This window comes from Tamandua tetradactyla, chromosome 8 (genome assembly GCF_023851605.1).
Source record: "Tamandua tetradactyla isolate mTamTet1 chromosome 8, mTamTet1.pri, whole genome shotgun sequence".
NCBI classification, from domain to species: Eukaryota; Metazoa; Chordata; class Mammalia; order Pilosa; family Myrmecophagidae; genus Tamandua; species Tamandua tetradactyla.
This window is the reverse complement of record NC_135334.1, coordinates 61,016,508-61,031,168: the sequence shown is the minus strand read 5'-3', so window position 1 is coordinate 61,031,168 and position 14,661 is coordinate 61,016,508. Positions and strand designations below refer to the sequence as shown.

Genomic DNA, 14,661 nt, shown 5'->3' with positions numbered 1-14,661 from the left:
TGGGATATAGGAATTTGGAAGATATATGTAAGAATTATTGGGACACAAAAACAGCTTTAAGGATAGAAACATGGCAGACAAGCATTATAATGTTAGGAAATCTTCATGGAGTGATTAATATGTGCAAGGACAATCCTGATGATGGGATGGCATAGGCTTTAAATATCAGGTGATACTTGCACCTCCTGACTGGGCACTCCATAAAGGCAAGGACTGAGTTTCATTTATCGCTGTGTCCCCAGTGTCCAGCCCAGTGCTTAACATAAAGAAAGATGTCAATGAATTTTCATTCTGATTTCAGGATGAGAAAGAGGCCAAAGGTGAGTTCTGCTTTGTGTTTTTGTAGCTATGGTCATTTCACTTAGGAAAGTGTGGTTTCTCTAAATATACATAACACATCATTCTCCCATAAGAATCTCTTTCCAGTGGCCTTGCAAGTCATTCTCATAGGACATTCCAAAGACAAACCTCAAGTTGAGGTTTGATATAGAATTTGTGATTCTTAAAACTAGGGCAAAGCAGCATAGCTTTGATTAATTTTGTTAGAAAAATCTACAGTTCTTTGTCTATCCATTGCTTTTGGGGCTTACTGTTGCAATTACAAAAAACATTAAAATTTTTTTCTTTTAGTTTAGAGCAATAGAATTGGCAAACAGCAGTAGCAGCATCCCTTCTGTCAAGGCTTATCCCAAATCTAAAGACACTTAACAACCAGGTGCTATGTAACACCTAGGAAGCTTACAGGGAAGCTGTAAAGCCTTGAGTTATATAATAGCTGTGATTTCGGCAACTGAAACCAATTTTCACTTTCCTGTTCAAGAATGAAAAACCCTATGGATAATGGGAAGGAGACAAAAAGAAGGAGAAAAAACAGTCACAGCAATGAAGGGAAGATAATTCATGTCTTTATGGCATGTTACAGATCATCAAGGACTTTCCCACCCATTGGTTTCTCTTTTCACAGCCGTGTCTTTACAGGTAGGTACTCTGATGATTCCCATGTTACAGATGTAGAAGCTGAAGCTCAGAGATATTAATGAGGCCTGTCCTCATTCCTCAGCTAGTAAGTAGTGGACTCAAGATTTAAAAATACATAATTTTGACTCCTTATTCAGCCTGTTGCTCTATCTGCAAAAGGGAAGAATTCTCTGGTTGTGGAGAAAGGTAGGGATGGAGGGTAGTGGTAGAGCTTTCAAGTGACTAAAGAATGGGTTGTAGATTTGGAAGCTAAACTAGCTCCAAGTTCAATCAGAGGCCATAAGCTGCTCTATCTGTAAACATCAACTCTTTTTTTTTAGGTGCTGCTGTGTAATAGCTATAAAATAGTCATCCTTAGTCATTTTCCTAGTTTTTGCTCAGGAGGTTTTGGCACTTAGGGATAACAGCTGACAAAAAGGTACGAACTATTTCTTGGTCTTATTTTGGCAACTGCATGGTTGAAAGTGGGAGAGCAGCACAGTGCTGTGTGTGGATGTCTGCAGCTGTCAGAGACTTAGCAGAGGGTGTTGCAATGGTCTCCATGAAACATTTTGTGTTTAAACTGGAAGCAAGTGACAATGAGAAGTACTTGTAATAGAGAAAAGCAAGTTGTTCTTTAGGAGTTTGTGGAAACTAAAAAAGAGGAAGAGAAGTGAAGGCCAGAAGCAATACATTTAATGTTCTAGATTTAGTCTTAGTGCCTGTGTATGATGATTATTAAGAATAAATTAGGTTGTTAGAGTCCTGGAACGCTAGTGCTAAGAAAGGCTTTAGAGGTCAGGTGGCTCACAGATGGCAGGAACATAGTATGTATTGGATACTTTATTATTTAATGCCCTTGACTGGCATCACAAATTAATTATGGCCCTCATTGCTTCAGAGCCTCCACTTGGCCTCAGAATACTTTTTTTTTTTTTAATTCTGTATGGCAGGGTCACATTGCATTCTTTTTCCATGTGAGTATTCCATTATTGCACACCATTTGTTGAATTTTTGTTTGTTTGTTGGGGAGTGCATGGGCTGGGAATGAAGCCCGGGTCTCCTACAATGCAGGCGAGAATTCCACCACTGAACTACCCTTGCACCCTGGTCTCAGAATACTTTTTAGTACAACTCTTTGGGCAGCTATTACTGATTGGTCAGAGTTGGAATATTGGTTGAAATCTATTTGCCACCCCTATTCTAGTCCAAGTTACTCATTTTAAAGAGGAGAAAAGTGAGGTTCAAAGAGTTTGAATGATTCCTTCATAGTCACATACTAAATTAGTGGTTCAGTGTCTTCACAGGATATTTGGAGGATTCAATCAATTAATTTACATAAAGCACTTAGGCTTAGTACATAGTTAATGTTTTATAAATGCCGCTGTTTGTATTAATTAGACAGGTAGTACGCAATGGTGAAATGTACTAGAAAAAAGTCAAGAGGCTTGGGTTACAAAGTGGAAAATGTATGTATGGGATTCAGAATTAAAAGGCCTTGGTTTAACTTCCAGTGGTACCTCTAATTAGTGAGATATGTAGCATTTTAGAGCTTCAGCTTTCTCATCCTTTAAACAGGATATCAATATAAGATATGTCTCATAGTTTTGTTGCATAAATCAAATGAGATAATGGTGGTAAGGAAGAACTGCTTTATAAAGGCTAAAAAAAAATAAGGAAAATATTTGACAACAGGAGAGAAAAGAGAAGAATATGGATGCCATTTGACTGGCTCCAGTGGAGAAGTCTTCAGCTTTCTCATCTCAACACCTCAATTTCATTCGGATCATTTATTCAAGATCCCTGTTTTGAAAATCCTACTTAACTGATGAGCACCACTGGAAGGATAATCCTGAGCTCCCTCATACCCATAATGACCTAAAGAGCTTCCTGAGCTTTGAGGAAGGCAGGGCTTCGGCTGTGGTAGAAATTTGCATGGTCCCTCTTATCCCTGCTTGGTTTTTATTGCCTCTCAATGCAAGGGCAATTGAAAAATATGATACAGAAAAACCAAGAATACAAGCTTGCACTCTACTATTTTGTTGACAGACAGAAGTCTGGAATTTTGCCGTAATTATGATAATTTTGAGGTGGTAATTTGCATAATTAGACGATGTTCATTATAATTAACTACATTTTGGCTGGGGCTCAATATAGTTAGATGTTGAAATAATTATTCTGCAGTGCTTGAGATGGTGTAGCAAAAGTCTGAACTACTCATCCAAATTGAGATCTGTGTGCGTGTGTGTGTGTGTGTGTGTGTGTGTGTATGTGTCTCAAGAAAGGTATGAGATTTTAAGCAAGGTTACTACAATGTGTAACTCCAGGATGTAGTATGAATGGTGTCCCTTGGAGTTGTGAAACATGGTGGCCTGGGCCTTTATTTCTAACCACTGACATCTTTTAGCCATTTTATCCCCAGAGTGGACTTGAAATGGTTCTAAGGGTAAAATATGACATCTGGACATCAATTAACAGAGGGTTTTTGTATTTGAATGTACAGTATTCACAAGACGTAAAAGTCATGATTACAGAAAAATCCAGGCATTCACTAGAAAAATGCAGCCTGTTTTGATTTCAGAGTGGCACTTTCTGAAAACCATGTCTGTCCCAACCTCTGTGCCTTTTGTTGTGCCACTTCCCTTTCTGGAAAGGTTCTTACTCATCTACTCTACCTGACAAGTGCCTTGTCTTTTCAATGCTCAGCTCAGAGGCTGCTTTCTCTCTGAAACTGTTCCCAAAGCCCCCATTTTTCTTGGGACATACTTTTATCTAGCACCTGCCACACGTTTTCATTTAGTAATCTTTCTCTCCCACTACAAGCGTGCTGAGTTCCAGAATTGGTTGATATCTACATTGGGCCCCACAGTGCTCATGAGGAGGAAATGGCACATAGTAGATACTCAAATGAGCAAATGAATATTCCTCTCAAATTCCTCATATTTCCATCCTGGAGAAAGAAATGCCATGTTTTCCCCTGAGCTGTCACAAAGGCTGTTCTCACTTCTCATAGATAATTTAAACCACTTGCAGATGTTTCCTTTATTCACTCAGTAAACATTTATGTGCTCCTACAATTTTAGAGTGAAAAAAATTCTTTATGTTATTTTGGTGCATCACTACTAAAAACTCATCAAGCAGCTGAAAACCTTGGGCCAATTTTTATGACTTAATGATGTTGAGAAGTACATTTCCACCTCTGAAATAGAAAAGAGGGGCTTTAAAAATATTCTAAAAAGGTAAGATTTCCAAAGTTAGTTCTTATTTATACTTTCCACAAATAAGGTTGGAAGAACAAGCCATGATGTCTTTCTTTTCTATGCCTACATCTACTGGCATAGAACTTTAAAACTGAACATAAAAGGGACTGGGGCTATTGGTCCTTATGAAACCCAACAAACTGGGTATATTTTTCCTTCTGCTGAACTGAGAGTAGTCTGGATTTCAGAAAGATAAACTTTGGTCTTTCCTTGAGGGCTTGACATCTTTGGCTCAGAACCAAATGAGGTACAGAGGGAGGCAAAAACTTCCCAAGTTAAGGTAATCATAAAATCATAACAGTAAGAGGAATGTAAAAATGGTAACAGCCACATTGAGGACAAGGACCCTTTGATTCCTTCCATCAGTGAGACTTGCCATTCTGTTGAGGAAGAAAATTGGATGGTTCTAATATTATTCATTGTTATAAATAGATCGAGGGTATCTCATTACAGGTTTGTTTGTTTTTTTTTCATTTCATTCTCCTCTGGCCTCTACCTTCATCTACCATCTTTCCTCTTTTGTGTTTCATTTTCTACTTGCTACCAATTCGATTCTCCTAAGCCTTTTTCAAAATCTAAATTGCACTTGTCACATACCAAATGCACTATTTGTCACTTCACCTAAAGAAAAGGCATGGTTTTGTAAAGTACCACGCAGTAATGGGAAACAATAACAACAACAACAACAAAACCTGTTCTGGTTTTCCATGTATACACTATTCAAGCAAAAGACAACCCAACTTTCTGTCCTAGTGGTAGCTGTGGATCACATGTATTGGGCATGCCAGTTTTCTAATAACCTTGACAAGTGCTCTTTGGGTAACCCATTTCATTAAAGAATACAAATGAATATTATAGAAATAGTTAAGGATCCTAATAATGATAATATGCATTTATATTAGTTGACCAAAACCCAATAAATTCGTGGTAGGAAACCATGACAACTGATCAAAAGCAGGTGCTCCGTGTTTGGTGAATATTTTTATACACTAAACAAATGGCTTGAGGTAACCAGAGAAAAACAAAATAACTTTTAAATCATTACCTACCTTTTCTGTTAATCTTTCTGATCCAAGATTTGTTTGCTTTTTTTTCTAAATGTGAGTTCCTTCAACATTAGAGGATGAAACCTTTTCATCACTTCCCCATCATCAAAAAAATGAAATTAAATATTTCAGAGCATCTACCTTCAAATACTAACCAAAGATAGAAGTGAGACAAAAGGTTCAGACCTGATTTATAAGGAACACTGTAATTTATAAAGTTTATTCTTTTAGAGAGGATCCAGAACAGATAGGAAAAGGCCAAATAAGACCACGATGACTCTGCACTCATCCTGCAGGGAGTTTAAATTATTTTAGGGAGGAAAATGTCAAAATCCATCAGGCTGAACTTTTACCTAACTTTGTCTGGAAGAAATGAATCATAGGGTCAGAGCCAAGTGAGGCCAAATAGTTTATAAGCAAGACTACTTGCCACTGCTTGCACAAATCACGTAAGGGTCCGCAGCTGGCTCTACTACATTTTGTATCTTTCCACATCAAATGAGGATTTCATTTCAAGCCATTTGCTTTGTAGAAGGATGATAAAGGGCAGCAATTGAAAAACAACAACAAAAATTTGAAATGACCACAACAGGCAATGGGGGCAATTGCAAAGAAAAGAATCACAACCCAAAGCAGTAACTTACGGTAGCTACTTTCGCTATCGCTGGCATTAGAAGAAACGTGTTCTGCAAGAACAGTACAAGCAAATTAAAGAGATACCAAGCACTGAAGAGCAGCCAGAACTTAAAGGAATACACCCATGCAAAGCTTCTAGAAATGTGAGGAAAAAGGCAAGTAAAAGGCCGCAGGTGACTGCATTAAGATAAGATAAAGAAGATGAAAACTTTTTCTTCTTTTTCACACAACTTAACTGCTGTGCTTTCTTTTTAGCAAATGAGAAAAGTAACTTTAGCCACTATTGAAAATTTCAGGACACATTCCTTACACAAAAACTCACAAGATAAAGTTTTCATCTTAAGGAGATTGGTAGTTACTCTTGATTAGAATTTGTTTTCTGTATGCCTCCAAGAAAACAGATCTAAATGAACAACTTGAAGGTTGAAGAGTATCATTACATGGGGTTATATAAGCAGTTCTTGAAAACCAAGTCCAGCTCAATGCTCTTTTGTTTTGCACAAATGAAATGAATGGCATCTAAAAATACTGCCCATAGCTGTTAAATTAAAAAACAAATAAAAAATGAACATGTGATACAGTTGCAAAAGACACAAAACTTATTTCTTATCTCATTGATGCCTACGCAGTGGAGTTAATATTAAAGAAAGTAAAAACGTAGTGTAGTTATCTCAGAACATTGGATTAGTAGTTTGTCATTGCTAAGCACAATGAGACACAGGTTAAAGGTGTTAATAACTAGAGAATTTAGAAGTTTACTATATTTTATTTTCACTCTATTCTATAAAATGAAGACCTGGTTATAGAATGCAGCTAATAAACCACTGATAGAAAAACCTATTAATACACATCTAAATCTTTATCATACAAACGTTTCAAGCGAGATCACTGCAAGTCAGAAAAAAAAATCAAGCAAAGTTAGATAATAAAGAATCATTCTTGGAAGATGAAATGGCTTAATATTTACTTTTTGAGAATGCATGTTCCTTTTGACTGCAAAATAGCTCCTTTACTCATAGTAAAGTACAACCCAATTATGGAATTTGGCAAGGCCATTGCAATTTTCGTGTGGAAAGGCAGAAGGAAGAACATAAAGCACTTTTCTACTTTCCTGCTCAAGAACGTTTAGTTCACCCTTTCTTCAACATGGTTTCTTGTTTTCTGGCAGGTATTAGGCAGCAGAGCAACTGATGCTACAATTGGCATCAGGACCATGTTGATAAAACAAGGTCAGAAAGGGAAGGTGCTAACTGCAACAGAAGCTCGAGTGCCTGACATACTTTGCTTTTAAATGCTTACATGCAGAACAAAACGATTGGAAATTACTTTGTAGGAGCATTCACAGCTAGGTAACAAATAAAACTCGTATTGTGTGCATGCTAGGGGTGAAAGGTCCTCAAGAAAAGGAACAAAAGCCAAACTCAAAAGGAAAGGAAAAGAAAAGAAAAGTTACAGTGACCATTCCTGGGAACTTACTCAGAGTCTTTGTTCCATAACCGTCGTCACCTAATCCGGGGATGTCCTGCATGGAAGTCCCCAGAGAGAGCAATGAGAGAGGAAGAACAGCCACGGAAGAGGAAGGAAGAAGTCAGTGGAGTTGAAATGGATACTACCATGACAGACCGTGTTGCCTAAACAATCTGGATCCCACTCTCTCTTCTTTTGGAACAACTTTCACCCCAAATCTCCTGGGCTGAGACTCAAGAAGGAAATTTATTTTCTGATTTGTAAAGCAACTGGAAAATTTTAAGCAGGAAATTGTGAAAGAAGGAGAGATTCAGCAAGTGTCATTTTTTGCCCACTGTCAATCTTGCCACAGAAATGTTCGACTTAGAGCAATGATCCATTACACATTTCATGACAAATTTAGATTTAGTATCCATCGCTACAAGCTCACAGCTCAAAAAGTATTTAGTATTTGCTGTGAGGGAAACAATGGGCAAATGTGCCCAACATAGGTAATTTAATTGCTCCTAATTAGCTGGCATTAAAAGTATATATTTTTGTGGCAGTGGAAAGCCAATATTTCTGTCCAGAAAATAATCTGTCTCAAGCCCTAGAGAGTTAAATGATAGAAAAGACAACCAGACCTAGTCCTGGTCACTGAGAAATGCTGGCTGGAAGCTAAGTCCCAGCTTCTGCAAGTACCTCTCCAACGTTTTCCGGGGGGGAGAAGAAGCCACATCAAGGGAAGGATCCAGACTGCAGTCAAACACTGGTCACAGTAGTAAGACCTGACCTGCCTGCCTGCTGTGTTTGTTTGCCTAGGCGTGTAGCGTGGGAGAACCTATATCATGCGTGTTGCCCGTGAAGGATTTTTTTCTCTTGTGTTGCAGGTGACATTATCTTCGAGAATCTACTTACGTTCAGGATCACTGGTTTCCTGCTCACTCTGCTCCTTGTTCTTGTAGAATGGGAATTTTCGTGAAAAGATGAAGCTCTTTTTACGCTTGTCATTGAATGACTGTGAAGGAGAAAAGGCATGGGGCAAAAACAGGGGACGTCTAATTGTTGTCACACTCATGCTGACAAAACAACTAGTTTGTAAAAGCAGAGAGAGCTGTAGTGACGCAAGTGGGTACTCCATAGAGGTGCTAGAGAGTTCCTAAAGGTCAGATTGTATTTTCTAAGAGTGTAAATTCTGAATGATGACACCTTGATTAAATGGTCTAATTTAAAAAAACAAACAAAAAAAATGGTTGCAGATAAGAGGTGATGGAGGAAGAGCCTTGCATTGGAGGCATTCAACCCAGAATCTCTGAGCTCTAAAAATTGCCTGACCTTAGACATTTAACTAGTATCTCTCTGAACCTCTTAGGTTGTGAGAGTCACATAAGATGATGTAAATATAAAGTGCTGTACAAATTTCATCTTTGTCATCAGCAACAACAGCAGGTGGAAAAGACTTTATTAGAGTAACTAGTTTTCTTCTCAGTGCCTACATGTCTTTTAAATAATTACAACTTGAGTTATTTCAGCTTGGATTTAATTAAAACTGCACAGAGAAGTGTTCAGATGGATGGTATATGGCAATAACAGTACCACATACAGATATATAATTATAGCCTTAGAATGTTTTTATTCAGGGGAGATTTTAAAGATAATTTAGTCTAAATGGGGATGAATTTAAGACAATGCTTTTATACATATGGATGTATATTAGAACTTATCTGTTCAAGTGAATATCATGTGATTGCCTAGGAAACCCCATTTATTCCACTGCTGCTGTTATTATATAAACATTTTGTGGTGTTCTTCTTTGGGAAATATGTTGACAGTCATTTTACAATCAACAGGCCATGCGACTATTATTAATGTCATACATATTTTTAAAATATGTTTTGCCAGTTTGATTACAGTCCTTATTTAACTAATTTGGCTCTGAAGTCTTTTAGCTGCTTTAAAAATATTAAAATTGTGCTCCAAGGAACAAAATTTGCTACCACATAGACATTAAATGTATGGCGTGCAAAAACTCTGAAGGTAATCTGGAAAGGGGCCTTCTAGAACAGTTTTAATAATGACAACTGGTAGAGATAAACGTGGAGCTAGCAAGGCGACAATTTGGAAGGAAAGAACGATTGTTAGGGCATGTTTATTTTAGCCCACCAGTGGAAATTAATTATGTGCCCTTTCTTATGGATTTGAAGCTTATGTAAATTAAATGTAAACCACTTAATTTCTTTGTGTACTCATGCACTCCTGTATCAAATATCCATTTTGGTAATCATACTAATTTAGGAAACATTAAATACTAAAATGTTGGTGCTGTTGTTCAGAAATTTACTTTTTTAGTTACTAGGAACTTTCATCAGAGTCAGTGGACCTTAATTTTGTGTACTAGGAAGAATCCTTTAAGAAAAGCAATAAATCAAAAATGTGTTAATTTCTGAAAATAGGGGTCAAATTGTATACTTCATTTACAAAAACTAAAAATAAGTTTTCAGGGAAGAAAGAAGTATCAACTTCAGAATTTATTACTCTACTGACAGCACCTATGTTCAATATAGTTTTATCACAATTTATAGTTGAGGATTAGTATCCAAAGACAAGGCTTGGAATTCCCCCCAATTTTCCCCATTAGAAAATGAAAAAAAAAAAAGTCCTTAAAGGAACATTAATTATTCTTGCATCACTTCAGTTTCATGCCACTTTTACATTTCAAGCATATTAAAACTTCAGTAACTGAAAATAAAAGAAAAAAAATGTAAGAATTAATGATGTGATATTGCAAGTTGTGTTAGACATCAAACTTGAACAGTATGGGAGGCTTGTCATGCAAAATAATACAGATTTTCATGCAAATACAAAACAATGCCAAGAGGAATAAAGCCTGGGATTAAAATGTAAACACAGACGGACAATGAGAGGGATTTGAGGGCCCAGAGTAGGACCACATGCAAACCACACCATTTAAAGTGTCTCACAGGGTCAAAGGAAAATGAAAATGTGTCTGTGATTTTAAGTCTCTTATCTTTTTAAAGCAAGGAATGTAATGTGTTAACATTTCCCAAGTATGAAAATGCTGTGTATCATGAGTCATCTGATTGGGACATAATAATACTGAGCACCACATTTTTCCAAAAGAACCGAAAATACATAATAAAACATCAAAAAAGTTGTCTAACATATCACATATTATTAAAAACCATTTTGTATTGCAATTAGAGAGAACATAATGGAATTGGTGGTTAAACTTCCTTAGGTTTATGGACACAAAACCAAATCATGACTTAAGTTCACATTCACAGTTAAAAGTCACACCACTAAGGTTTTAGCTAAACATTTTGACTATAAGAGGACATATTCAGTTCATAATACTCTAACACTACTCTTTATTTTTATTAGACATGCATAATAACACTTATCTAAGCTATTTTTGCTGCTGCAATTTTTTCTTTTAATTTAGAAAAGCAAAATCTGTTACATGAGTGTTAGTGAGAATGATAAATTAGCACTTTTACTATTTGTAGAACACATGGTTCTAAAGCAACTGAAGGCTGCTTTACAGCTACATTCTTAGTTAAACTTGATCAATGCTATTCTTTTTCTTTCTATATTACAGTATCTTAAATCCTGAACTATTGCTTACATGGCAGGAATCTTTAGAGAGGGGAACTTCTTTTAACAGTGGCACAGAAAATAAATCACATGTGATATGGGGCAAGTTGGCATATCTAAGAATTCCATTTTGGAATTTGAGGAGAATTATTGAATCTTATAAGTAAAAGCAACAGTAACAATTAACATATACTATGGCCAGGCATGGTTCTTAAAGCTCTACGTTTGCTAATCTCCACACTAACTCCATGAGGTTGGGACTATCTTTAATCCCATATAACTGATGAGGAGACTGACATTTATAAATATCGTCACTTGCTGAGAGTCACACAGTTGGTGAGCAGTGAGGTCAGGATTTGAATTTGCAAATACTACTGTTCGTAAAAGTAAGAGAAATTTCTACAACTCAAGTCCTTCTTTGAACTCATTTTTACAATTACTTGCATTTGACACTTCTAAGTGATACCACAATCAGTATCCCCATAGCTTCACTTCTTGACCATTACTTATTTAAGCCATCCCATGGTACCTGCTTCAACATCTTTGCTGGTTATCTTGCTATACTTATTTTGATACCCACTCTATTCTTTTTTTTCTTGCTGTATGGTTATGCAAAAAACTAAAATAAAAAAAATAATTTCAATGGAATAGGCTGTCAATGGCAACTAAAAGGAATTCTTCATCCAGAATAAGGAATTCCGCAGAAAGTAGATTGGAGAAAGAAAGTAGATTAGTAGTTGCTAAAGGGTAGGTAAAAGACTAGAGGAATGCGAAGTGATAGCTGATGGATATGTTTCTTTTCGGGAGAACAAAAATGTTCTAAAATTAGATTGTGATGATCATTGCATAACCCTGTGCATATATTATAAAGCATTGAATTGTACATTGTGTGAATTAGATTTCAGTAAAGTAAAAAAAGGAACTCCTCCCCAGCCCCACCTCATGAGATGAGTGGAAGCAATTAAAGCATGTTTCTAATTTTATTTGGTGTAAACATATTTTATCTTTAATTGAATGAGAGGAAACCACCTTCTTCAGCCCTTGCAATCAACCAGCTATATATGTCTTTTGTTTAATGGATTCTGTTGTGTCTCTGTTAAATGAATACCTTTCATGTTGTGACAGACATTAGAACACCCATACCAAGAGTCACTGCCACTGAGTTGTCTCCAAGTTGTTAGGTTAAATGGCTTTAAATTGCCAAGCCAGATACAGATGCAATGACATTGGTCAACTGGCTTAAGATAAGATTCTCATTTCATGAATAAGGAAAAGAAACAAAACAAAAACTCAAATCATGCCTTATCCCACTCAAATCCCATGTTCTTAAAGACACATGAGTTAATCTTGGCATCAGATGTTTATCCTTTCATCCAGAAAAACTTTAAAACCTGGGATATATTTTAGTTTTTCTTTTAATCTTTCTGTTCTAATTATTTAAGCTTCAAATGTTTTATATTTCTAAAATGTCATCTTTTTAGATAGGGAAGATGATAGGAATGTTCTCTGGAAAGCATTTAGATTTAAATTTGTACTGTGCTCAGATGTACCTTTTCTGTGGCCTCCTTAACTTTTATAGATGCTTCTTTCTCGTTTCTGTCTCCTCCTCTAAATAATTTTGTTCTCCTTGGAAAGCTATAACCAAAAATTTAGGCTTTTTCTTTATATTATACATATTTGTTTTCATGCAGAAAACAAAGAGACTTTTAAAACAGAAGAGGTTCAAGAACAAGTAGTAACCAGACAAAGAGTATTTATGGCATTTATGAGGCAATTTTATACACGAATGAAGACTAGATTAAATTCAGTAATTATTTTTATGTGTGCTTATAGTATTGTCATGCCATATTCAAGTATTTATAGTTGTAATGATTTGATGCATTGGATTTTCTTCAAAATAATATAAGAGAAATTTTTCCTCAGAATATATTCTAAAGATGGAAAGAATTGTAAAGAAATTTTGAACTTCACCTAGCAACTTTGCTTGGCTAGGTGATGGGGATATGGCAAGTCTCTATACTAGGCTTGGTGTATAAGAGAGGACAGAGCAAATGAGTAAATACCCAAATGCTTTTGGGAACCAGGGTTTTCATCATAGAAGAAGGTGGTACAAACACAGAATGGGGGAAGAAGAGGAAGAGTCTTGTAATGTTAAATAGTAATTAGAGGCATCACACTTAAACTAAAGATTTTCTTTAAAAGTCTATTTCCTAGCTCTGTCCATTGAAAGAATCTAAATGTAGCAAAAAACAAACAAAACCCTCACTTAGGTGTAACAAAAAGCATACCTGATGACAAATTTTGTCTTCTAGATACCATTCTTCATAAAAAGGAACCATGAATAATAGAAATAATGGAGTATAACTATTTGAATTAAAAAAGAAATCAAAGGAGAAGGAGGAGTTATAACAGAGAAAATAGGATTTAACAAATGAGTATGACTGCTGAATCACGATATTCATGGTTCTTGTAGCCTCCAGTGTTTTGGAGCAGGTAGGAGGAAAATCTGCAATAGTGAAAAGGTAACCCATAACAAACTCTGAAATCTGTTCTGTGACAACTTGTTGAAGTGTACTTTGAAAAGTATTGCTTTTTCTTTCTTTGCTTTGTATATATATTTCACAATAAAAAATGTTTAAAAAAGAGAAATTCATGAGTCCATGCCGACTGCCAAAAATACCTAAATTAAGTAGTTAAAAATGGGGAAGAAGAGAAAGCTCTTGTTTACAGTAGAAAGCTAATTACACCTGCCAACTGTAGAAGGAATGATAAAGCCAGGAACTTACCACTTGGCAACTACCATGATAATTCAGGCAAGAATGATAAGTGGTTGCTAAAACCATTGGTTAAAAATTAACCTGGGAACAGGATATTTAGAAAGTCTCAAAGTATCTCTTTCCAGACGAGTTAATTATTAAAAACCATGGAAAAGGTGTCTTCATAGTAGAGTAATCTGGCAGACACCACCTTAACCAAGTGATCAACTCAGCATCACCAAATAGTGGGACAACCTAGCACAATGTGCCTCTTGATAGAAAGCACTGAGAAATATACATATCACTTATGCAGCGTTTCTGCCAAAAATGCATTAGTTGAAGATAGCTACAAAGAAACAACCAGACAAATTAAAATTGAGATGTCCTATATTCTTAAAATATAAAATCATGAAAGAAAGGCTAAGCAAGCATTGTAGATCAAAGAGAATTAAAGAAACAGGACAAACAAAATATAATGTTTGGTCCTGCATTGAATCTTGAATCAGAGAGGAAAAAAAGAGAAACAGCTATAAAGAATAAATATTGAAATAATTATGAAAATTATGAAATTGGAATGTTAGAATATAGGCTATATGTAAGATATGGAACCTAAGCTAAATTTCCTGGAATGATAATTGTGTTATGGTTATATAAGATAATATCCTTGTTTTCTATTGGGAGATACTTGCTGAAGTAATTAGGAATAAAGCATTATAGAACCTACAACTTACTCTCAAAACAGTTCAGGGGGATATTCTCTCTTTTATATCTCTCATACATAAAAGAGAGAATAGATGAAACAAGATTGACCATGAATTGATAATTATTAAATATTGGCACTGGCTGATACAAGGGGTTCATAATTCTATTCTCTCTATTTTTCATAATAGGCATAAGAAAAGAAATGATGACTGTAAAGCACTTTAGTACAGTGCTGTAAAAAGT

General features: G+C 35.8%; 1 protein-coding gene across 14 annotated transcripts in view; it reads right to left on the bottom strand.

The window, feature by feature from the left end:
* DLG2 (discs large MAGUK scaffold protein 2) overlaps window positions 1-14,661 on the bottom strand; it is a 2,206,106-nt gene that overhangs the window by 28,805 nt on the left and 2,162,640 nt on the right. For 12 of the 14 annotated variants that reach the window (XM_077113403.1, XM_077113406.1, XM_077113405.1 and 9 more), the window contains one exon: window positions 8,264-8,363. The exons of 1 other annotated variant lie outside the window; for it this stretch is intronic. In XM_077113403.1, coding sequence (XP_076969518.1) covers window positions 8,264-8,363 — 100 coding nt within the window. Of the gene's footprint in view, window positions 1-5,907; window positions 5,950-8,263; window positions 8,364-14,661 lie in introns of all 14 variants that reach the window. One more of the 14 variants, XM_077113416.1, reaches the window with a different exon arrangement.